The sequence below is a fragment of the Narcine bancroftii genome, chromosome 5 (genome assembly GCF_036971445.1).
Source record: "Narcine bancroftii isolate sNarBan1 chromosome 5, sNarBan1.hap1, whole genome shotgun sequence".
In the NCBI taxonomy this organism is placed as follows: domain Eukaryota; kingdom Metazoa; phylum Chordata; class Chondrichthyes; order Torpediniformes; family Narcinidae; genus Narcine; species Narcine bancroftii.
Window position 1 is genome coordinate 171,174,627 of NC_091473.1, and position 25,367 is coordinate 171,199,993.

The 25,367-nt window shown below is 42.8% G+C and overlaps 1 protein-coding gene across 1 annotated transcript in view; it reads right to left on the minus strand.

Annotated features, from left to right (window-relative positions):
* The window catches only part of ninj1 (ninjurin 1), a 37,577-nt gene extending 14,246 nt beyond the window's left edge, over nt 1-23,331 (minus strand). The window contains exons 1-2 of the mRNA XM_069939754.1: nt 22,887-23,331; nt 6,749-6,974 (exon numbers count right to left, since the gene is read on the minus strand). Coding sequence (XP_069795855.1) covers nt 6,749-6,974; nt 22,887-22,955 — 295 coding nt within the window. The 5' untranslated portion in view covers nt 22,956-23,331. The remainder of the gene's footprint in view (nt 1-6,748; nt 6,975-22,886) is intronic.
* Nucleotides 23,332-25,367: the final 2,036 nt, after the last annotated feature.

Below are 25,367 nucleotides of genomic sequence, written 5' to 3' on the forward strand. Positions count from 1 at the left end.
ATTGGCGTGAACGTCAGAACATGCATTTTGTGTAACTTGATAAAGGAAATGCAGTGGATATTGCCCCTCCGAATTTCCAAAAAAGCATCAGAATTTAATACAGGTGTGCATCAACTTACAATGGGCTTATGACCTGATTAAACCCATTGTAAGTTGAAAAATCACCAGTCAATAAAGAATACAGTATCGTTCATACTGAACATCATACCCTAGCCTAGCCAACCTTAAATGTGCTCAGACCACTTACCATAGCCTACATCTGGGCAGATTTATTTAAGACAAAGCCTATTTTATAATTAAATGTTGAATACCTTTTCTTCCACACTGGGGAAGAAAATATAACACCAGCGTACATCGTAACTTCAAAAAATCATAAGTCAAGGAGCACCTGTATGTGTCAGGAGATGTATCTTGGCAGTGGGGATGAGAAGAGCCAGGGTGCTCTCAATTCACAGTTCGATAGATTGAGCATAAATTGAGGGACTTGGAAATTCATCTGCATAAATTTTAGCAGAAAATAAAAATCTCCGGTTGGGGCAGTTCTGGTCACTACATACACTTCAGGAAGGATACAAAAGAATGATCCAGAGCAGGTTGACCAGCATATTTCCAGCATCTTGCTTGCAAGGTTGGATTAGACAGCTTGGGCTTGTCCTCCTCAGAGCAGAGGAGCTTGAGGGGAAATATGACAGAGATGTATTCAAACAGACTATTTTAACTCATGCAGATAAAGAAAGGTTGTTCACCTTAGCTGATGCTGCAAGGACCAGGGGACATGAGCTTAAAGTAAAAACACAAAGATGGAGAAACTCAGCAGATCAAGTCGTGTTCTTTACATAGAAAAGGTATGTAAAAATGTTAGGAGGTGTTCGAGCAAAAGAGTGGAGGGGGAGGGAGGTATAGTCACAAAGGCTGGAGGGGATGAGTAAAGAAGGGAGGGAGGGGACAGCAGCGATAAAGGGGAGGAAGGATGGTTTGTTGAATCGAGGGGGAAAGGGAGGGAGTGAGAACTGGGAAGGGGAGGGTTAGCAGAAACTGGAGAAGTTCAGGTTAATGCTGTCTGGCTGGAGAACACAAGTTTAAAGTTTTGACTCCGAGCCACAGGGAGAATACGGACACAATCAATGATTTCCAAAGGAAATTGGATGGCTGCAAGTGAAGTCAACTTGCAAAGCTCCTGGGTTATAAAGGGCAAATGGCACTGACTGGATGACAGCATGGATTTGATGGTCTAAATGATTTTCTCCTGTGCCACAACAGTTTTCTGATTCCAGATGCATTTTCATTCAGTGTTTCTAATTTTAGGATGATTTTGTGCAATTGACTGGCCATACAACATGAATGTAAAGCATTTGTAATGCGTGCCTTACTGGTTTAGGAAAAAAATGTCCTGTTAAGAGTTTTACTGCAGTCTCTTTGAAGATGCTGACCCTGAACTCCTCTCTTCAATGGGGGTTCTGTGAGAGCCTCTCTCACTGCTCCCCCTCTGTGATCTTGGCTGCTCTCTGCTACTCCCACATCCCAGCCCTTTTATTTCAGGCGTCTGAGGAAGGGATTTGATCCAAAACATTTACCTTCTATTGCCTTCCTCAGACATTGCCTGATTTGGTGTGTTCCTCCAATTTGAGTTTCCCGCTGGTTGCCTTTCATCCTTTTCCAGGATCAAATTTAAATGCCAAAAATGGAGATCTGTTACTTCACCACAGAATTTGTCATGAAAATATTTCTTGTTGTTAGTGGTCAGAAATTCTAATTCACATCAGATCTCAACAGCCATCATGGTCACTCTGGGGTTTCTTCTCTCTCCTCAGATACTGGCCAACATGCTGACTATTTCTGATTTTATTTCACGATCTTAGAAGATTGATCAAGTAGGATCCTCACCACCTAAAGCTACAGTTTGTCTTCATCTCCCCGTGCACTCTTCTAACACTTTTCCTCGCACTACATGCACTCTCACATGCATAAATCTGCTCTGCCTCCCTGTCAAGGTTAAAACCTTGTGTTTTTGGAGTTAATTTTATGACTATCCCTTTAAGGAGAATTGTTGTTTGTAGTATTCCCATAGCATCATATGTCTAACTCATTTTTCGAAGAATCGTGACAAAGATGTAGGCACTCGAGATGCATTTCTTTGAATTCATCTTAATTTCATCTCATTTTGTTTATTTCTTTTATATCTATTTAAAGTTGAATATTGATATCATTATTTGACTCATTGTTATGAAAATCTCAAAGTTATGCAAAATGTTTATTCGTTTTATCAAAGAATTAAAGCTCCTTACATCTGCAACTATGAAATTTGATTTATTGAATTAATAAGATAGTAATTCGGAATATCGCTGCTTAAGTTTCTGTGAAGATGTTTTGAAATTGGGAAATACTAGAACTTGGAAAGTGTTGTCTATACTCCCACCTCAATCCCTCTCCCTCTCACCTTTGCCTTGCCCCATGGTACTGCTTGTTTTTTCCCGCTCCCTTTCTCTGTACCCTACTCGCCTGGTCTCTGCTGCTGTTTCTCTTCCCCTCCTTTTCCTCTACTCTCCCTTCCCCACTGCTCTCCATGTGCCGGTCTGCTGACGTGCTTCACTGCATTTCCCCCTCTTTCCCACTCTCCCTCTCTGTCAATTTATCTCCCTCGCCAATTCTGCAAGGGGAAATTAGGTGAGGGGGGGGTCATGTTAAAACAGGGGAGGCACCCAACGGTCGATGGATGCAGACAGTCGTGAGGGGAAGGACAACCTTGACCCCATCAAGTCAAACGGGCTCACTCCAAGGAGTTAGTTGAGTCCCACAATAGGGAAGCATTTCACAGAAGGGTCTTGGGTAAGTTGGATAAAATGCCTGGAGCCATGGAGGAGTCCATGCCCACATTTTCTTGCAGAGACAGGCGAACCTCTTCCCCCACTTTAGATGTGATTACTCTTTCATGCCGAAGATGAGGCTATTCCAAGGGAACATTGTGATAGAGAGCAGGTTTCTGATTCTATTGCGGATCTATGCAGTAGTGAAGAGCAAACATTTTTATCTATATATCAGTGGCTGTGGTCTGTAGTCTGACAGAGAGAGGGTGAAAATGAGTATGTCCTTAACCTTCCCTCTAAGAGCAATGTATGAACATTAAATTTTTGCTGCCGTAGATAATAGTGAAGAAGACTGTGTGTGAAAGCAGCATATCATTTCTTCTCTAAGAGCAGTATTTGTGAACAAATCTCCTTGTAAAACCTGGACGGATAAGATATCGGATGTCAAGTCATTGTCTGTCTTTTGTAACATGGTCTGTGTGCATAGATGTGGAGCCCACATGTATATAATGCCTGACTGTTATCCAGGAAAAGATGTGTTGGATCCTTAAAAGTCATTTTTGGTTACAACAAAGCGTTTGAGGGAGGAGTATGCAGAGGAAATGGTGGAATGGAGCAGTTTAGCATGAATAGAGCTTTAGTGTGAGTGACTTTTTAAAACACTTGAGCCTTCTGACAAGCTGGTTCTTTTATAAGTGAGCAGTGACTCGTCTTTCATCATTTTATATACTGCACTTGTGTTGACACATCTGACAATGGAAAAACAATGCGAGTAAAGACGAAAACCTCATTCTAAAGTTAGCAGATGACGTTAGTGAACGTGCACAAGATTACACCAATACATGTTGAAGCTACTTCAAGCAAGAAACATCTTTTTTTGCGGCATTTCAAAACAATCATCTTAGCGCATTAACAGTATGACGTTGATGCTGTTTTGAGAATTTTTTTTCCCCTCGATCATAGGGGCTGGTAATGATAAATCAACTGGTGCTCACCATCATGTCTTTCTGAAACTCGCATTAACATGAGGGTTTCTGTGCCCTTGTGGCTTCTTGGTGATGGAGCCTTCCTCAACAGGCTGTGCAGTTTTCAGGCTTTGGGTATGCACAAACATACATTATTGCAAAGTCCCTGGAATATCCCACCCTCTGTGGCTTAAGGTCAAAATAGGCTTTTAGTGAAGTACCAGACCATCAGACCATCATTCAATGTATGTTTATTTCAATTCCCTCTCTTAATGATTTCAAAACCTAGGAAAATTTTACTTTTTTTAAAAAAAAAAGTTTCACCTTAATTTTGCATGCACGTTCCAAAATTTTTGTAACCTTATCAACCTTATCGAGTATAAAGTACACAAACACAGGTGAAATGTACAACCTCCTTACGGACAGCGCGGGATTTGAACTCTGGTCGTGGTGGCTGACTCTGTAACAGCATTGCGCTAACCACAACCCTAACCGTGCCGCTCTATTTACAAAATTATACTTTTAAAATTCCTAGCATATTCTGAGAAATCACTGGAGTGGCTACATGGCCAGCTCGATTATATCCAAGCTGCTGAATGCCAGGGATCCCTACGAACATGCCAGTGGCTGGTGTCATAAAAGGGTAAATTTAATTTTTGAAAGAAATTTAGATGTAGAGCACAGAAACAGGCTATTTCAGCCCTACGAGTCCGTGCGGCCCAATTCACACTCCATTAACCTACACCCCTGGTTTGTTTTGAACAATGGGAGGAAACTGGAGCCCTGGGGGAAAAAAACCCACACAGACACAGAGAGAACGAACAAACTCCTTACAGGCTGCGCGGGATTCGAACCCCAGTCTGGTCCCGATCGCTGCCGCTTTAAGTTCCAGCCATGGAGATTGCTCGGTCTTAGTGAAACATTTCCTTCAAAGAATGGTGTCGGCAATGTTGCTGGGAAGGTTTGAGCAATGTCTTCCCTTTCATCACGGTACTTTACTTTTAGGGTGAAATACCAACGAGATCAATTTCCTCGGGTTAAATGGACTTTGTATCTCAGTTGTTCAGGACACCCCTGAACATAAAGAACGTTAAAATTCTGACTTCTCGTCAACCTACTGTAAAATATGAATTTGAGACCAGTTTTCAACTTCCACTGCAAGCAAGTTTTGAAGTAACACCCACTCAGTGGCCGCCAAACCATAGCCAAGATCCAGAACATAGCAATGCTTTATTTGATTCCCAGTCCAAATCCATGAAGTTGTTGTTTACTTTGTGAGCAAGTAACTTCTGTGGCCTTGCACAACACTAGAACCTTATTTATACAGCAGAATCAGGCAGAATGCTTGTCCTGTCCCATTTTAAAACAATCTCGACATTATGGTAAAATAATCCACTCTGAAGTATGCATCTATTTAGTTGTACATTCTATCTGATAATAAAGCTGTATTTGAGTGTTGAACATGCTGGCGATATTCATGTTTTTATATCTTAAATTTTTCCATTTTGGCAAAGTTTCTCATTCACATTATTTGAAACGAAGCTTTTTTTGTCGAGACCAAATTTACTGAATTTGATTTTTTGCAAGCAGTTAAATTACATCTTTCATAGGTTTCTGGAGAAGGTGGGGGGGGGGGGGGGGGAGAGAGAAATAGTGGTGGATGTGGTAATGAATGTCAGGTTTTTTCTGTTATTCAAGGTCTAAATAGTCATATAAGGTTATTATATTGATTTTTATTTTTCCCCTGCCATGTTGGGTTCTATTTTGTGGATCAGTTTATGTTTTGTAACTCGAGATTTACAGAACTTTAACACTGACTCGAGGGTTTGGGGAAACCTTTTTTAATAAAAGTACTCAATAAAATTATATCATTAAAAAAATTATCTTCCACTTTCTTTTCCTTCTGTAATCTGTCGCCAGCAATCATTCTGTTCCCACTTCATCAGAATGAAGGGACCTTCTTAAGGTGATGTGAATATGGTGATGAACTGTGAAGGCCAAAAGAAATCAGCCTTACAAATTGAAAGGCAAAAAAATGCAGATGGTCTAAGTCTGAAAGAAAACAGAAATTGCTGCACATATTTAGCAGGTCAAACAGCGTGTGTTGAGAGTGAAGAGTTGGTATTTCAAGACTGATGGGAGCAGACCTGCTGGAAATTTCTGTTTATATTTCAGATCCTGGTCTTAATTCCATGCTGAGGCTCGAATAAGCAAGTGTGGCCTCAGCTTCCATTTAGAATGGACAAGCCAGTTTGATTAACAGGTTAAATATTTGGTTAGTGGTTACAAAAAATGGCCTCTGATTGTTTTTTATATATTTTTATGCTCTTGCAGCAGAATGCTGAAGAATTCATTGGCTGGCAGTCTGCAATGTGACAGGATGATTAATCTCGTACAGCAGAAAACGAACATCTCCTATGACCTCCCATTATTCATACAATGAGGGTCGCCAGACAAAATTATGAGGTGCGGGGTCACATTCTACATGCCAGTGCAGAGCTCCAAGCTGGAACTTTGGTTCCCAGATAGGAACTATCTGGAGTAGGCATTTGAAGCCTGCACTTTCAGTCCCAGAATTAGGAATGATCCAGGAAACTGAAGCTTTGCCCACTGTTCAGGGTAAAGATATCAGTTCTGCAGAACAGGGTTTTTTGGGGGGGGGGGGTCATCAGAAAGGAGGAACTATTTGAACATGTAATTTTATTGGTTTTATATGGCTTTGGAATTCTACTGTTTTTTTTAAAAAAATCAGTTTTTCCTCTCAAGAATTCTAATTGATAAAGTTTGAACAGATGTTTAACATTATTTCAGTTCATACTTTTTTGAAGAATTTAAAAACACTTGTAACAAAGTTTGCCGAGAAATTCTCTTCCATGATTATCTCATTATATTGAAGGTTTCCACATCAGATCTGCATGTCTAATAACATATGTAGGTTTAAGATGTAATTATCTTAATGTTGTATGGCATTTAACTCACCAATGAATATTAATAAGATGCCCACAATTACTTGAAAAACGAGCGATATTGCAATGAGAATGATGAGAGGCACATAGTAGCTGAAGCTGGATCCTTGATCAACCACTGCTTTGAGCTGAGATGCATTTGCCATTAGTAATGCGACATCCAGCATGCTTTCTGCTACACTCTTCTTGTTGGCATAGTGATTGAAGTTGATAGACTGGTTTCCTCTTCTGTTTGGATCCTGTTTTGAGGGGAAAACATGTTGAGAATTTTAAAAATTCACTTAAGGTACCGATATAACTTAAAAATTCATTTTGTTCAACCATTATTCTTAAGAAATTCGATTTCTGCTAACTATAATTAGGCCAGTTAATGTTTTACTTATGGAAGCATCATCCATCAACTCGTGATCCTGATTTGTGTAAGGGGCACGGAGGATGAAAATTTACACTTATGCAACCGTGATGTATTACAAAATTAAATGCTTACACTTCTGGAGACAAACTTATTGGCTTTTTTATTTGTAATAATCTTAGCCATTATAATTTCTCATTGGTAGCATTAACTACCTCTGTAAAACTGTTACAGTTTCAATGCACCTGTCAACATCACAATTACTGCAGTAGATAGAGCACACTATTATAAGTACCAGAGACCCAGGCTCAAAACCAGTCCTGTCTGGAAGAAATTTGTACCTTCTCCCCACGACCATGAGGGTTTCCTCTGGATGCTCTGGTCTCTTCCCACATTCCACTGACATACAGGATTAGTAGGTGATTGGTCACAAGGGTGCATTTGGACGGTGTGGGCTCGTGGAAGGGCCTGTTATCATGCTGAATCTCTGAATTAAAATTAATGTTCACAGCATCCATTCTGGTCTATTTCAATTGCTAATGTAATGGTTCAAAGTTCCTATTTATGGTCAGAGTGCATGCATGACATCACATACAACCCTGAGATTCTTTTTCCTGTTACTTATTGGTAACTGGAAACTGTACCTGAGAAGAAATATGTGTACAAAAAGAGAAATGTAAACAAACTGAGTGCAAATATAGAAAAAAGAAATATTCAATGATAAATAATGTGCCAAGTAAGAGTCCTTAAATGTGTTTAGTCTGATGGTTGAGGGGCAGCAACTGTTCCTGAACCTGTGGTACAGGTCCTGTGACACTAATACCTTTTTCCTAATGGCAGCAGTGAGAACAGAGCTTGTCCTGGGTGGCGTGGATCCATGAGGATTGTTGCTGCTCCCTGATGTTGAACTATTCGCATATTCTAGGTGAGGCATCACAGGGTATTCAACAATACCTGAAGGTGCCACAACAGAGTGGCTTGAATGTGTGCTCTTCAGTATGTTATTTGTCCTAAACAAGAGTACACTTGAACAATGCTCATCTCTTGAATGTCATTTATAACAAAATGATGTCAAATAATATATAGATGGAAAATCATGACATTTGTATCTACATCCTTCCTGATGCCATGAAATAAGAGATCAAAAGGAGGATCATCGCCTCCATCATGGCAAGTATCACAGTCACAAGAAACTGGGCCTTGAATTTTCCCTGGACTTCTAAGTGAGCTTTGATGTCTTAATTGACAACCAGTATAGCTCGTTGATAGGAGTTTCCTTAAACTTTTTAATCAGAAATGCACATTGAGTTTTGACCATATTCTTATTACCACAATGAAAAACATTAGTTGATAGCAGTTTCCTTAAACTTTTTAATCAGAAATGCACATTGAGTTTTGACAATACTCTTATCACTAAAATGAAAAACATTAGTTTTCTCAATGTGGAGTTAAGAAACTTAAATCAATTTAAAGTAGGTGATGCAAATCCTGAGAGTGCTGTGACCCTTTTTTCCACTGCAAAGAGTCATCAAAGCTCGGAATTTTACTTTCGTCCAACAATCCATTTCAAGGCCACCATCTCTTCCTTTATAATAGACAATTGCACCTTGGCTAAGGTCAGGAAATACAAACTTCTTTAGAGTATATTGCATGTTTATTTTCAAGATTTAAGAATTTTATTGACACGTAATATTACACAAAATTTCCTGCCGTACTGCAGAGAAAGAGCCGCCATTAGTAATGCCTGGCACCCCTGATAGCAAGAGAAGCAAAAGAGAGTCACTGAGTGACAGTGGATTTACTTTCAGTGCTCCTGCAGCCACACGGACTCGCAACCTGAGCTTCCGACCCAAACCTCTGTTATGATCAGGAAGCATTCAATACCCGCGGATCTTCGGGAGTCCATCTTGCCCTCCGCACTCTCTTGAATCCTGGTCCCAATATCTAGTTCCCTTGAACTCGTCTCCGGTGGCTCAAAGCCTGTGTCGGTCCTTTGACCGTAATTTGTCAGTAGCCCACAGCCTGTGAGGGTCCTCCAGCCACACAGCCTCTCTCTCATCTGCTGTCATAGTCACCAGCCCGCGGGGTTGTCTGCTATGGTTCTCCTGCTCAACGGACGGTGCTCTCCCCATTTCTGGGTGCCGGTCCGCTGCTGCCCTGGAGACTGCAACATCTCAAGGTTACTGCCAGCCCAGGTGCCACCATCTTGGGTACAGACCAGGGGTTGCAGTATTTCAAATGAAAATGCCATCGTCACCATTTAAAGCCGGCAAAGATCTGCTGCCGATAGGACCGGGCAGTTGGATCCTTTGGAGCAGTGCTGTGTCTCTGCTCCCGGCTCTCCCTGGGTCCACACCAGCATGGCGCTGCTATTACAGCAACTCCAGCAGTGCCGTCGTTTATTTTTACTCTTGAAGTATGCATAGTAAAATCAATACTTAGCATGTCTGCTGGATTAAAATTGAGATAAACGACATAGAAATGCCACTTTAAGATCGAAATAATTTTCTGAAGTAATTCTTAGAACTCTGAATCTACACAATATATTTGCCAATAAATCAGCAATAATAAAAAACATCTTTCACTTCAGGATGTTGAATGTAGTTTAAAAAAAACCCCATGGATTTAAAAACTTTTAATTGAACAAAAATAAATATTGGGATAGAAAAAAGGAGTCAAAGAATGTAGTAAAGGAGGAAAGATCAAGACGGCCAAAGCCTACTGATGGCAGATTGATAGAAGAAAATTGGGGTTGGATTACTCTCAATGAAGTTTCTCCTCTGTCAGATGAGCACTGGTAATTTTGATTGGATAGCATTAGCATGGGGATGGTGAAACACTCTCAATCCTCACCCATTTGACTTTCTGCACGCTGCACATGCTATTTCTGTTCCTCCCTCTTAATGGCAAGGGTGATATGCGGTCAACTAAACAATTACGAAAGCATCTGGTCCAATTTGATGCTCGTCAATTAATTGAAGATGGATGGCAGTGACTGAACCCATGCCTTCACTTCTCAATAGGACGATGTTTATTATTTCCAAGCAAATTTGGAGAAGCTAAATCAAGCCATTTCAGGAGCTGTCGTCTGGGTTTTCAACAAAAGAACTGCAGAATTCCAGGTGTGCTTCCAAGCTTTGGGATAATCATTCTTAAATGACACTATCTTTCTTCAGTTACATTTTTGCGAACAAATGTCACTTATGGCAATAATTCTTTTCATCGCAATCACCATCGGTGTCTGAATTGCAAAACACACACTCTGTGCTTGAGCCAAAAACTGAAGAACTCTTGCAATGTACAAATGGGTAAATCGGGTTATTGGATGGTTCCATTATTTGTGCAGAAATAACATGAACATTTCTTACACAGAACACATTATTTTCAATATGTGGTACCAATGTTGCAAGTTCATCCATGATTCAGTGTTTCTGCCAACATGTTTATCTTGAGCTCATGATTTAAAGAGTCACCCAAAACAATTCTTCTGGATTTTCAAGTCAATTTGCCATGTTCCATATACATCATTCTTTTTATTCTCCAGTATGAAAATTGTAAGGAAACACATCTTTAACCCCAATCATTATAAATAAGTCTATAAAATACAGCAGCAATGTTCCTGTTTTATCACTTCACCTTTCCTCAACTCCTAAGTATTGATCTTTTAATTGGGAATGTATATATTTACGTCTGGATTAATTTTTTTTAATTAGCTGTGTTCCATGATTGTCAATTGTGGAGCAGAGAATGCATTCGCAAAACCGTTTTGGACCAGGTGTAAAAATAAAGCATCCTATTGCTTGGCTAAAGACATATTAACCTGAATTTAATGTTAACATTATATTATTTTAATGTGACTGCACGATTAGCTCAGTTACTGACATCCAATAATACCCTCTACTCAACTTTGAATAAGGGAACTCCAAACATCTGATCATAAATTCCTCACCACTGTGTGAGCCTCTTCAAAGTTCCTGTACAAACCCCTGCCCACACATGTCATCTGTCGGCCAAAAGAGACATACCTTGCAAACAAATCTACTGTTGAAACTGCCAAGCGTCTAGACCACATAATGTAATGCATCCAAGCCCATGTCCTTAATGAAACAAGAAAATTCCAGAGAAAATATTAGCTTTACAATAAAATGTCACAAAATCGGAAGAACATCCCTTCCATTTTGAATGGAATTCTCAGCAATTATCTTGGCTGAGCCTGAAAAACTGGATTCCCGGTTAGATCATGAATCTGGAGAGAGCCAGATCCACTTTCCCAGATGTAACATGCAAAAAGTAAAATATCACTTTCAACTTTATTTATCTTCTAATTGTACAGGTTCAATCTGATGAAACACCCTGCAAACATGCATACAGACAAATGATACATATGCACAGTACGTATACAAATATTAAATAATTATGATTGTTAAATACAGAACAACTCTGATTATCCAAAAGCAGACTCTCAGGAATCCTCACTTAACTGAAAAAAAATTTTTAAAATTGGATAAATGAAGATATCTGAAACAAATCAGAAATCCTCATTTATCTAAATTTTTTTCAGAAACAAAGTGACCTTGCAGGTTTAAAAAAAATTCACTCAAAAATTCCATTTCTTCTTTACCTTCCCCTATTGACTTTTCTCTCCAACTCTCCCTCTCAGATTGAGTGTCAGTCTCCCAGCTGCCAGAGGTCGGAAGAATCCCTTGTCCTGATGTCATCAAGGAGAGTGGCCTCTGCGGCTCAGTGGCATTCCTTCCCCTCCCTCCTCGGCACACAGGAGCTCCTGACGCTGATTCTGAACCCTCCCCTTGGCCTACTACTGCACACACACCCTGGTGCGTGCGCGCAGTAGGCCGTAGAGAGGATTCAGACTCTGGCTTCGGGAGCTCCGGTGACCGGGGAGACGGGAGCCCGCTGACTCACCAGAGAGTGTTCCACTGGCCCAGGAAGCCTCCCCATGGATCAGTGGCATTAGTGGGGATGCGTCAGGAATCAGTGGCGGCGGTTAGGAGGTCTCAGCGATCGGCAGCAGTGAGAATTAAATATGACTTTAATGCTAAAAAAGCCTTCCCTTGTTGTTTGTTGTTGTTTAAACATTGATACAAGTAATTTGCTGTTGCTACTGGGCTGTTTTTTTAAAAAAAAAAGACCAGTTTCCAAAAAAAAACATTCATCTGACATAGGCCCGGTCCCCACCATTTCGTAAAATCAGAGTTGTATGCCAGTTGAGTCACGGAGGGTTCATCAATAATTCAGCAGCTTCACTGTCTATGGGAAGAAGTTGTTTCTCAGGTTGGCGGTTCTGGCTCTGATACTTCGGTACTTCTTTCCTGTTGGGACTAGCTGAAAGATCCTGTGTGCAAAGTGGTAGGGGGTCCTCATTGCTTTTGTGAGCCCTCTTTAGACAAGGATCCTGGCAATTCTATCAATGGGGGTGGGAAAGATAGGAGGGAGACCCCAGGGATCCTCTCTGCCACTTTTTTGGTCCTGCGGATTGACCTCCAATTCATTTCTCTGCAGCAACCGAACCACACTGTGATGCAGCCGGCTGGGATGCTCTCAATAGAGCTCCTGAACTAGAAAGTTGACAGAAGGGTGGCCAGTAGCCTCGCCTGGCTCAGTTTTCTTGGGATGTGCAATCATTGTTGCATCCTCCTGATCAGAGGAGACATTTTGTGTCCGGGATAGGTCACTTCTTACGTGAAACTTGGCGCTCTCCACTACTAATGTATTAAGATCTCATTCATTGTCCTCCTGATGCCCACAATTGTCTCCTTCATCTTCTCCACGTTGAAACTCAAGTTATTACTCTCACACTATTTCACAAGATCTGCAGTACGATTCACCACTGTTGCTGATGAGGCCAACTACCCTTGTGTCACCTGCAAACTTAATGACACTGCTGTAGCTGGATCTGGTGATGCAGTCGTGAGTCAGTAGCGTGAACGAGAGCAGGCTGAACACACAGCCCTATGGGGTGCCACTGCTCAGTGTGACAATGCTCTGGTACCAATCCGGACAGACTGTGGTCTTTCTGTCTGGAAGCCCAGAATCCAGTTCAGAGAGGGGTGTTGAGCCCAGTGAGGATCGCTTCTCCACCATCGTATTAAACGCCGAGCTGCATGACGTATGAGGTATCGTTCTCCAGTTGGGTCAGGGTGGAGTGGAGGATAAGGCTGTAACATCATCAGCGGAATGATTCTGCCTGTTGGTGAATTGAAATGGGTCCAGAGGCCCGGGAGGTGTGCTTTGAAGCGTTTCATCACCAGATGCTCAAAGCATTTCACAATGGCGGAGGTCGTGGCCATTGGGCAGTAGTCAGTGAGGCCCTCTTTGGTACTCGGATGATGATGGCTGTCTTGAAATCTGCAGGAACAATTGATTGCTGAAGTGATGAACTGAAGATGTCCTCAAGGACCTCTATCAGTTGGTCTGCACAGTCCTTCAGTACCCAACAGGATATGTTGTCTGGTTCCAGTCACCTTGGATAGGGTACTCTTCACTTTGGCCACGGCTATGCAAGGGGGAAATGGATCTTTCTTTAGCATCAGCCTGTTCTTCTTGTCAAGCCATGCACACAAAATGTGTTCTGTCTGTCCTGAAGGGATGTGTTGTTGTCTTTGACTTGCAAGGTTGTCTTGTAGTCTGTTATGGTCTTGATCCCTTGTCACATGTGCCTCATGCCGCCGGTATCCCACAGCTGTCTGTGGATCTTCTGTGTGTACTCACATGTTGCTTTCTGGATTGTATGGGAGAGTTCAGCCCCGGCTGATTTTAGTGCTATTTTGTCTCATGTCCTAAAGGCAGCATTGCGAGCTCTGAGAAGAGCACCCAACTCTGCGTCCAACCATGGGATCATAACCAATAACGTTCTCCATCCCAATATCCAAAGTAATTATCATGTAGATTATATGAATGTTTGTCAAAGAGTTAATAGCTATTGCTTGGATTTCTCTGTATCCATTTTGTTTGCAGTTGTTCTAACACGATTTACTGCAATGTTCACACATTATAGTCTTGGTATTTACAAAGCATTCTGCCTAAATTGACCAAGTTGCTACTGTTTCAGTAGGAATTTTCAGGGTGATGAGAATGGTTCAAGACATTAGTGCTCAATATAAATGATCTACGTGACAAAGCAAATTGTAATATAAACTGTTTTCATCATATTTTCAATGGCAGGTCCCTCAGGTCATGAGAGGTCTCTCTTCATTTTCTTTTTTCTATATTTCTGAATTTACTAACAAAAGTTTTTAAAAAAGTATTAAACTTTATCAAACAACACCAGTCAAAATATATTAGAAAATAGTATAGAAATTATGAGATGTCTACAAACATGCAAATTCAAAAGTGTCTTTCTATTCAGGTTCTGACAGAGTTGTCTTTATATTTTAAGATAATTGTCAAGTGTTAAATTAGAATAATTTGTCTAGGATGTTAGGAAATTAGTTCAAGTCATAAAACTTGTTTCAGCTGCTGCACCGAAAGTGCTCTGTCCTACGTTGAAACGTAGTTAGAAATAGGAGATGGCTGGTGATCGTGCTTATCTCGTCATTGGACAAACAGAATTTTGCACAAGTTGTTTATTTTATTTATCTTAATCAGAAGGCAAGAAATGTTTCTGTACATTATTCAGCTGAGACCAAATCCACCACGCTACTTTCCAAAACTTGTGATGTATGTACAACACCCTCCAAGTTCCTTTGTGCTGCAGTGTTCTGCTGGATCAGATTAGGACTTTCCAAATATTCTACTCTTACCTCCTTCATAGGGTGTCACGATTAGCACAGCAGTTAGCGCAACGCTGTTTCAGCACCGGCAACCAAGACCGGAGTTCGACTCCCACGGTCTCTGTTATGAGTTTGTGCATTCTCATGTCTGCGTGGGTTTTCCCCAGGCGCTCCAGTTTCCTCCCACCATTTACTGGGGGTGTAGATCAATTGGGTGTGATTGGGCGGGAAGGGCTCGTGAACCGAAAGGGACTGTTACTGTGCTGTACGTCTAAATTTTTTTTAAAAACAATAATTGTTTACAATATTTTCTCAGCATTTAGTGGTTGGGCAAATCAGCCTTTTCTTTACCCACTTGTTGCCTCACTCATTTGTTTTTTGAATAAGGGTATCACTATGTCAATTCCTTCAGTTCCTCTCCGGGTTTGTAAAATTGCAACCAATGCAGCCCTGAGCGCTGTGACCTTTTTCTTTTCAGATCCTAGGATGCAAACCATTCAGTTCAGGAGACCTACCAATTGTTATCCCCGTAGTTGGACGAATAATAATTCTCTGGTGATGATGGTATTTACTTCGTCCTCTGGATTTTTCTCTTTAGTGGGATCTTAATGACTGTTGCAAATTTTCTGCCATTTCCTTGTCCTCCAGAATTATTTCCACAGCCTCAGTCTCTGAGGGCCCGATGTTAACGCTGACCTCTCTTTTGCTTTTTGTACACTTAACAAGTTTCATATTCTCATGTCCGCCTGCCCTCAATGTTCCATTTTCTCCTTGGTATTTTATTCCATCTTTACTGAATTTATCCCAATCCTGCGTTTAATTTTATATGTTTTTCCATTCAGCCTGATACCTCTTTTCATGGCTTGGTCAACCCCACTCCTCATCTTCTTTGAATCTTTCATTCTCTTTGGCCTTACCTCCTAATCTATTTTCCTAGTCCATTTTAGTTCATTTTATCTTTATTCTTTTGAAATTCCCCTTATACTTTTAGATCTAAGTTCCCTATCCTCAAGTTGAATTGCATTGTGCTTTGATCACAACTTCCTCTAGGATCATTTAGTATGAGATTAGTTATTAAACCTGCCACCTAGCATATGACCGGATACATCCCACTTGTTTCTTAGTTGGCCCCATTATACGTTGCTCTCGGAAACTACCCCAGATGAAAATGTGAATTCGTTGTTGTGACGACCATTCAATCTGCACCATTCTTTCGACTCCTCCCCCCACCAACTAATTTCTAAATTTGTATTCTTTTCCAGAGTGGGTGATGTTTTACCTTTATTTATTCAACGGATGAAGGCTTTGCAGGTTGAGCCTGCATTTAATTGCTCTTGAGAAGGTTGTGCTGGGCTGCCTTCTTGAACCACAGCAGTCCTGATCTACTGTTAAGGAGGAAGTTTAAGAATTGTGACTCAGTGATGGTGAAGGAGCAGCGATATATTTCCAAGTCAGCATGGTGTGTGTCTTGGAGGACAACGGGAGAGAATTGTAAAGGAATGAAAATGAAGCGAACTAAAAAAGGTCTAGGCAAATAGGTTAGGAGGTAAGACCGTCAGTAGGCAGTGGCAGATACTGAAGGAAATAATTCATGACCTGTCAAAAAATATATCCAAAAGAGAATGAAAGATTCAAGGGTGGGGAGGGAGGGGTTGGGGGAGTTGGCGTGGGGGGGGGGGGAAACAAATAAACCATGGTTGACCATGCAGTTTAAGGAGGTATTAAAATGAAGGGAAAAATGTATAATGTGGCTTAAATTAGTGGTAGACCTTGGGATTGGGATAAATTCAGTAAAAGTGGAATAAAATAACAAGGAGAAAATGAACATTGAGGGCAGGCAGACATGAAAATGCACAAAAAGCAAGAGAGGTCAGCGTGAACGTCGGGCCCTCAGAGACAGAGGCTGTGGAAATAGTTCTGGAGGGTAAGGAAATGGCAGAGAATTCTTTACGGTAGAAGATATAATAACCATCCCACTAAAGAGAAAACCAGAGAATGAATTCCATCATAACCACAGAATTATTATTAGTCCAACTACTGGGAATAAACATTGGAAGGTTGCCAAGGCAGCAAGGTTCTCATGGTCTTGATGTGCTTAACCCAGCTGGTAGAGTTGCTGCAATGCATTGGCTGTTGCTGTATTCACTGGGGATGTCATCTTCCTCAACTGCATCCAAACAACACATCTGTTTATGAAGGGGACAGGCTCAAGGAACTCTTAGGCACCTTAGAACAGAGAACATTATTGCACAATACAGGCCCTTCGGCCTTCGATGTTGTGCTGACCTATCTATTCCTCCAAAAAAATACTTCTAAACCCTCCCTACCCCATAACCCTCTATTTTTCTTTCATCCATGTGCCTATCTTAAATGACCCTAATGTTTCAACAACCTTCCCTCACAAGGTATTCCAGGCACCCACAACTCTGTGTGTATATTTAAAAAAAAACACTTATCCCCTGATGTCTCCCCTAAACTTTTCTCCCTTCACTTTGTAGAAAGGTCCCCTGGTGTTTGCCATTCCTGCCCTGGGAAAAAGGCACTACTGACCACCTTATCTATGCCTCTCAGAACCTTGTAGACCTCTATTTAAGTCTTCTTTCATCCTTCTCTGCTCCAAAGAGGAAAGTCCCAGTTCTGCTAACCTTGCCTCATAAGACTTGCTTTCCAATCCAGGTAACATCCTGGTAAATCTCTGTTTCCTCTACATTAGCATCTACATCCTTCCTGTAATGAGGAGACCAGAACTGAACACATTAAGTGTGGTCTCACCAGAGATTTGTAGAGTTGCAACATGGCCTCTCGACTCTTGAACCCCATCCCCCTATTAAAGAGGCCCAACATCCCATAGGCCTTTTAAACTATCCTATCAGCCTGTGTGGCAACCTTAAGAGATGTACAGATTTGGACCCTAATCCTCCACACTGCAAAGTATCTGACCAGTAATCCGGTACTTAGCCTTCTGGTTTGGCCTTCCAAAATACATCACCTCACACTTATCTGGATTGAACTCCATTGGCAACTTTTCTGCCCAACACTGCATCCTGTCTATATCCTCTCGTAACCTTCGACAACCTTCAGCTCCATCCACAATTCCTCCAACTTTCATATCATCTGCAAACTTACTAGCCCATCCAGGTCATTTATAAAAATCACAAAGAGCAGCTGTTCCAAAACAGAAGCCTGTGGAACTCCACTAGTCATTGACCTCCAGACAGAATACTTTCTGTCCACTACTACTCTCTGTTTTCTATACAGAAGCTCAATTTTAATCCACACAGCCAAGGTTATAGGGATCACATGCTTCTTGACTTTCTGAATGAGTATCTCATGGGGACCTTATCAAAAGCCTTACGAAAATCCATCTAGACCACATCTACCACCCTACCTTCATCAATTTCTTTTGTTACCTCCTCAAAAAATTCAATTAGACTCATGAGGTGTGACCTTCCCTTTACAAAGTCATGGTGACTATCCTTGAGTAGATTGTACTTCTCCAAATGCTCATAGATCCTATCCTTAAGAATCCTCTCCAATAGTTTGCGCACCACTGAGGCAAAACTCACCAGTCTATAGTTCCCAGGATTCTCCCTATTACCTTTTGTAAACAAGAGGACCACATTTGCCATTCTCCAATCCTCCGGCACCTCCCGTGGCCAAGGAGAACTCTCCAACCTCCTCGCCTCCAGGCACACGTTGCCTCCTTTATCCATAAATGGCCCCACCTTCATTCTCGTCATCCTTCTGTTCTGCACATATGCAGAACGCTTTGAGGTTCTTAATCTGACTTGCCAATTCCTTCCCATGGCCCATTCAAGCTCTCCTAAGTCCTTTACGTTCCTTCCTGTCTACCATATAATTCTCATGTGCCTTTCCTGCTTCCTAAGCCTATGCTTCCTTCTTCCTCCTAACAAACTGCCTTATCTGTTTTTCCAACCTTGTTTCCTTTTTCTACCATCTTTTCTCTATTTCAGAGGGGAAAAACCTATCCTGAATCCAGCACGAGTGGTCCCAAAACATCCCCATTACTTCTGTGCTTTCTCTTGTGAATATTGGTTCCCAATTTACTCTCCCTAGTTCCTGCCTCATCCCATCATAATCTGCCCATAATCCCCCAAGCTGCTGGAACTGCTCTGCCAACATCAGAGTGGTTCCAGTGATGTGGGGGATTATGGTTAAGGCAGACGGCCATTGCTCCCGCATTCCTGCATTGAGCCGTCATCGCGAACTGGAACAGCATTCACGGCAGCAGCACATCGCGGCCCCCCATCCCGATTGCGGCAACCCCACCCCGTTCACAGTAGCGGCACTTCAGCTTCACCTGTGATGAACGCAAGTGCTGACGTCACCAGAGTAACTGGGTCGGCTACTTCCCCTTTCAAATCACTGGAGCAGGACACCCAGGTAAGTTTTACTGGGTCCCCTGACTGCCTCTGAGGTAGATCTGGGACCCATTTGTGTTTTAACCAGGTTAACCCAGTTGGACCCTTTCAAACAGCCATGTACCTGGGTCATCAACCGAGCAAATTGCCTGGCTAACCCCATTTTACATGGCAATTTGAAAGGGCCTACTGTCTCAATAGATTTTTCTCTCCAGCATCAATAGCCAAGATACTACCCCTGACCAGCAATGCTACTTACCCCACCCTCTCTCCCATCCCATTCATTTTAAAACATCTAAACCCAGGTACCTGCATCGGCCAATTCTGTCCTTCAGCCAGCCAAGTCTCTGTAACGGCCACAACACTGTAATTCCATCTACCGATCCATGCTCTCAGTTCATCTCCTTTATTCCTAATACTCCTTGCATTGAAACAGACACATTTCAAACCTTCTGACTACATTTATGTTTCTTCCCCTGCATAAAAATCACAAAGAGCAGGTGTTCCAGAACAGAACCCTGTGGAACTCTACTAGTCAACGACAAAAGGCCAGACATAGGGCCAGCAGCTCTCTGTGGAACATGCTGAACCTGATCTCTGGGGCCACGGGAGTCAACTGAAGAAGCTGAGCAGCTTCCATTGGCCTTCAATTAACTGTTTAAGTATGCCACCGACTACCTATGGTGAGGGCCGTCCTTCCTCACAAACACACGGCATCAAGCTTTTCACTTTCTGCCCTATTCTCTACATTCACATTTTGATTCCCACCCCCCCCCCCCCCACCCTGCCAAACTACCTTCTCCTCTGCCGTCATCTATTCCCATTCTGTTGCACAACCTCTTGACTTGTGTTATCTCCATAAATGTGCTGCGTTGTGGCTTCTGCCACAACTTAGGCTCTGAATAGCAGACCTGGTATCTCAAACTGCTGAGACTTCTTGCGCGTATTCACTCTGGACCCCGGAAATGCTTACATGTTGGGCACTTATATTCCTTATCTCCTATATTATTATGTACACCATGGCCACTTCATCATCCTTGCTAGTTTTGTAGCTTCCACTTTTATTAGTCAAGAACACATGTAATGAAAACCATGGTATTCATTGTCAGTAGATCTGAAAGGGACTTGAAATTCTATTGATATTGGATCAGATACAATTTATTGTCACATATTGAAACAGAAATGTAATATTTACCTAATTGCTTTTAGTTTGCCATCAGGCAAATTTTCGTCTTTAGCATTGCCTGGTGCTCCTTCCAGTCAGAGAAAGAGAAGCAAAAGCCCTCTCTCCCCACCCTCATAGAGTTACCGTGTGCCCAGGGATTCGCCTCCAGTGCTCCCGCAGCTGTACAAGACTCCAGTTCAATTTAAACCATTGGCAGCCCGAGCCCAGACCCAAATCTCCGACACGACAAGGAAGCCTTCGGCGCCCAAACCCCTTCTTGCTCTCAGCTCCTTCTTGAATCCCAGTTCTGATAACTGGTTGTCAAGAGCCAGCCCACAGTCACATGCGAGTCCTTTCGCCTCCAGTCGCCAGCAGCCTGTAGCCTATGTGGGTGGCTTCCTTACCCGCAAGTCGCCAACAAATCGACACCTGTATGTGTCTTCAGACACAAAGCCCCTCACTGGTCCCAATGGGCAGTAGTGATTTTATTTTTTTCTGTCTGATTTAAATTAAAAAGGCAGTTCACTTACTGGAAAACATTACATTTTTGTCCAACAGTGAATTTCAATGTAATTGCCAAGAGAAAAAAAAACCCTATTTAGTTTATGACTGAAGAGAAGTCGTCTGTGCATGAAACTAGTTCTTGCTTTCATGCTTCCTTGCCTCATAAAATCCCCTTATTATCAAGTCATATGAATGTTGTGGCTTCAGGCTTCCCTTCCATGAATCGATCTTTCCAAACACACCCCAATACCAACCCCCCACCACCACTTGTGGGAAGTCCCTTCATCTGATTCATGATTTCCATAACAACGTAATTAATGTCTTTCACAAAAACATCCTGTCAAGTTGCTTTACCACAATTTTTTAAGGGAAAAGAGCCCTAAAGGACTTTATTTTAACTCTTTTTTGTTAATGATTCACAGTGCTTTACCCTTCCCTCCCATTCTTCAAAACTGTTCTACTTTTATTAAATAATACCTCTCTTTATAAACTTACAGCATAGTCTGGCAGTCTCATGAGTCAGTGACAGCTGCCAAAACACAACTTCTTGTGCTCTGTGAATAAACCATCAGAGAAAGACAATTTCTTGCATTCTCTGGATAAAATTCAGCCCCGGGCAGTGGAATCCACTATGAGCTTGTATTTCACTAAGATTATTGTTATTTTTGGGGCGTTCTTTTGTCAATCACCCTCACTGGATTTTTAATCTTTCTGGCCACAGCATCAACTTGACCTCCACCTTTCATTAAACCTCTCTCTTTCCTCCAGTTCTGCACCCTCTTGTCCTCCCAGAGTTATCTTTCTTGGCCCTCTGCGCTCTCTTCCTCGTTCCCAACACTTCTCACTAGTATCCAGTTCTCACTAGTATCCAGTTCTCACTAGATTCCAGTTCTCACTAGTATCCAGTTCTCACTAGTATCCAGTTCTCACTAGTATCCAGTTCGCTCTTACCTGTCAGGCTGTTTCTCCCCCGCCCCAGCATCCCTGAGGAAGGGGCTCGGGCCCGAAACATCGCTTCCTCGACCTTGTGGGGCTTCTCCAGCACTGCCCCAGACCCCAGCCCCTGCAGATGTTCTATTTTAAAAACCTGCCTTCATCATTCCGAGTGCTGGCCATTCAGATGTGGAAGCTGTGGCCAAAAAACCCAAGGTTCATAGAAACTGGGAAAATGAACGGTTCTGCCACCAACCCCGGGGAGAAACGCTCCCCACCACGTATCCTGTCACAGGCCGTTTTCTGTTCGCGATGCCACTGCTTTTATTCCGTGCCCCTTCAGTCTTTACTGCAAACATGTCGAATGTTATCAAAACACCTTGTTAAAAGTCCACCTTCTGCCACTTTTCGGTTTCACTCTGTCCCTTATTCTCGTTTCAGGATACATCCTTTATGTAGTTGCATTTGTTTCGATTCTCCTTAAGTAGGATGAATAGGACCAAAAGGGAACTGGGACCGCGGCTGCAACATGTAACATGTCGGCACCAGTCAGTGACGGCAGTGTTTCATGGCTGAAACACATCGCTCTCCCCCTCTCTCTGTCTCTGTCCCCTTCTCTCTCTTTCTCTCTCTGTCCTCTTCTCTCTCTCTCTGTCCCCTTCTCTCTCTCTCTGTCCTCTCTCTCTCTCTCTGTCTCCTCTCTCTCTCTGTCCCCCCTCTCTCTCTCTCTCTCTGTCCCCCCCCCTCTCTCTCAGTCTCTCTCTCTCTGCCTGTCTGTCTCTCTCTCTCTGCCTGTCTGTCTCTCTCTCTCTGCCTGTCTCTCTCTCTCTGCCTGTCTCTCTCTCTCTGCCTGTCTGTCTCTCTCTGCCTGTGTCTCTCTCTGCCTGTCTGTCTCTCTCTGCCTGTCTGTCTCTCTCTCTGCCTGTCTCTCTCTCTCTCTCTGCCTGTCTCTCTCTCTCTCTGCCTGTCTGTCTCTCTCTCTGCCTGTCTGTCTCTCTCTGCCTGTCTGTCTCTCTCTGCCCTCCTCTCTCAATCCCTCTCTGTCTCTCTCTGTCTCTCTCCCCGAGGCTCTGTGCGGCTCCTACCTCTCCTCGACTCCCCGTCCTGCCGCCGTTCAAGGGATCGCCATTCAACTCGTAGCCTTCGGACGCCATCGGCTCTCTGGCTCTCAGCGCTGAGTGTCCCCGGGCCGCGGTGCCGCTCGTTGGCAGCGCCCTGAGTCCGCGGGCCGAAGTCGTGCTCTCTGCGGGCCGCTGTGTGCAGCGTGAACGCCTACCCACCCCGGGCTTTGAGATCACCGCCCATTCTCACATCCTCAAATCGGCTGCGCCGCTCCGGGGCCAAATCGGGGGGAGCTGGATCCACGCTTCTGCAGCGTTCTGGTGGGTTGAACGCGCTGGCGGCCCTTGCCCCCAACCCTGGGAAACGCCTTCGGCTCAGATCCGTTTGACCGATTGGGAAAATGTCACCTCTCCAGCAACGTGACTCTGCGAAATGCCCTGCGGATGATTTGCTGCCTGGAAAGTTCACCCCTCCTGCTGGATAATGAATGGCAGTGAAAGTGAAACTATGCCTCGGAGATGAAAGTTCATTGCCATATAATAACATAAAAACATTGGAAATAGGAGCACGTCCAGCCTGCTCAGCCATTCATGAAGACCAAGCTTGCACTCAGCTCCACCTTTCCCTGTCACCCTGAAAACCCCTACTCGCATATGTAACGAGGTGGTCTCCCCTGCATCCAGATGCGGAGAATTCCACAGACTCACTACTCTCCAAGAAAAGCAATTCCTCTTATCTGTGTGAAGCAGAGAGTCTGCAGATGCTGTAAAATTGCAAACAGGCCAAGGGAGGGACCTGGGCACAACAATCATTGCAGAGCAGTGGCAAGACCTGTGTCTGGACAGTGTGATTGTGGTCATTAACGCCGGATACAGGTACACCTCGCGCCACACACACACAAAAATTGACATAAATCAAAGCTGGAAATTTTGGAAATGTGCTTGAGGTGTGGTGTGGAGATTGGAACCTTTCTCCACACCACCTGGCTGAATACCAAGGTGAGACCCTTCTGGGAAGAACTGGGGGACATTCTGAAAAAGAATGACAAAAGTGGATTTTCCACAAGATCCGGAATTGTATCTTTTGGGAGATATCGGAAATGTGAGTTTTTGACTGTCCAAGTATCAAATTCAGTTCACGAAGGTTGCCTTGGCAGTAGTCAAGAAGTGTATAAGGTTACATGGAAGTCCGACTCCCAATTAAATACTCCACAATGGAATAAGCAATCCAGAATTGCATTCCCTTGGAGAAAATCACTTACAATCTAAGGGGAAACATGACACATTTGTTAAAGTGTGGCAACCATATCTGAAATACACAGGCATGTAGATTGACAAGTTCCCTCTCCCTGTGAAATATGGATATTATAAAAACCTGTCTTAGTACGAAAGCATTAGAGTGAACAAAATGGAACATGGCACAGGCAACGTGCGTGTCTTCTTTTTAGCCCTTTTTTAGTTTGTTTTATTTTAGTTTGGGTTTTTTTTTCATTTCTTACCTGGGTTATTTAGTTAATTAGGTTGTTCATATTTTTTAAGTTTTTTAGGCGGGAGCTCGGAACCCTATTTGTATTTACTTGTATAATGTATAATCAGTCTGGTTATGTATTTAGAGGCAGGGAGGGGAGGGGAAAACAACATAGACTTTGCACATTCTATGAATGTTGAAAAAGACTCTATTGATTGTTAGAATTACTTTGAGTCTGTAAAAAGTCAAAATAAAATATTCCAAAAAATCGCAAAAATGGTGGAAAACTCAGCAGTTTACACAGCGTCCATAGAAGCATGGGATCAAGTTTATACCTTGAAGAAGGGCCAGGCCCAAAATGTTGGTTATACATATACAGGCCTGGCACTACCACTAGGCGAGCTATGCAGCAGCCTAGGGCACAGACCTCAGAGGGGCGCAGTCAGGATAGCCGGGTGACCAGTGTGAAGGGGTTAAACGTGCAAAAGAGTGCTTACTTTATTAGTCGGCATCCCAGGTTCTGTTGGCTGGGAGCAGCCATCTTTATTCTTGTGCGCATGCATGAGGGCCGGCTGGCGCATGCGTGATGGATTATGTCCCCACGAATGCCAGTGGGTGCATGCGTGAGTGCCGGCAGGCTCATGCGCGATGGTTGTCCCCATGAGTGCTGACTGGCGCATGTGGCTCACAATATGTCCCACAACATTAGGCACACAAAATTTGCTGCATTTGTTGGCAGTGACTCTTGATTTTTCGTACCCCTGTAATTGGGGAGGGGATGGGGGCAAATTAAAGACACTCGTACTGAAATTGAATTTCAAAGAAACCCAAGCCTATTAATATTAATAATGACACATTCACTTGAACTGCAGTTTTCTATTGGTGAGTTGAATGTTTTGTTTGGTAATATGTGGGTGAATTTATTCCACACAGTAATTGTAGCAAATTGACATCAAAAATAATGTGACAATTGTCCAGTTTCTGGTATTGGGTTACACTGAATCGTTTCAACCCAAATCTAAGCCATCAGTTTAATA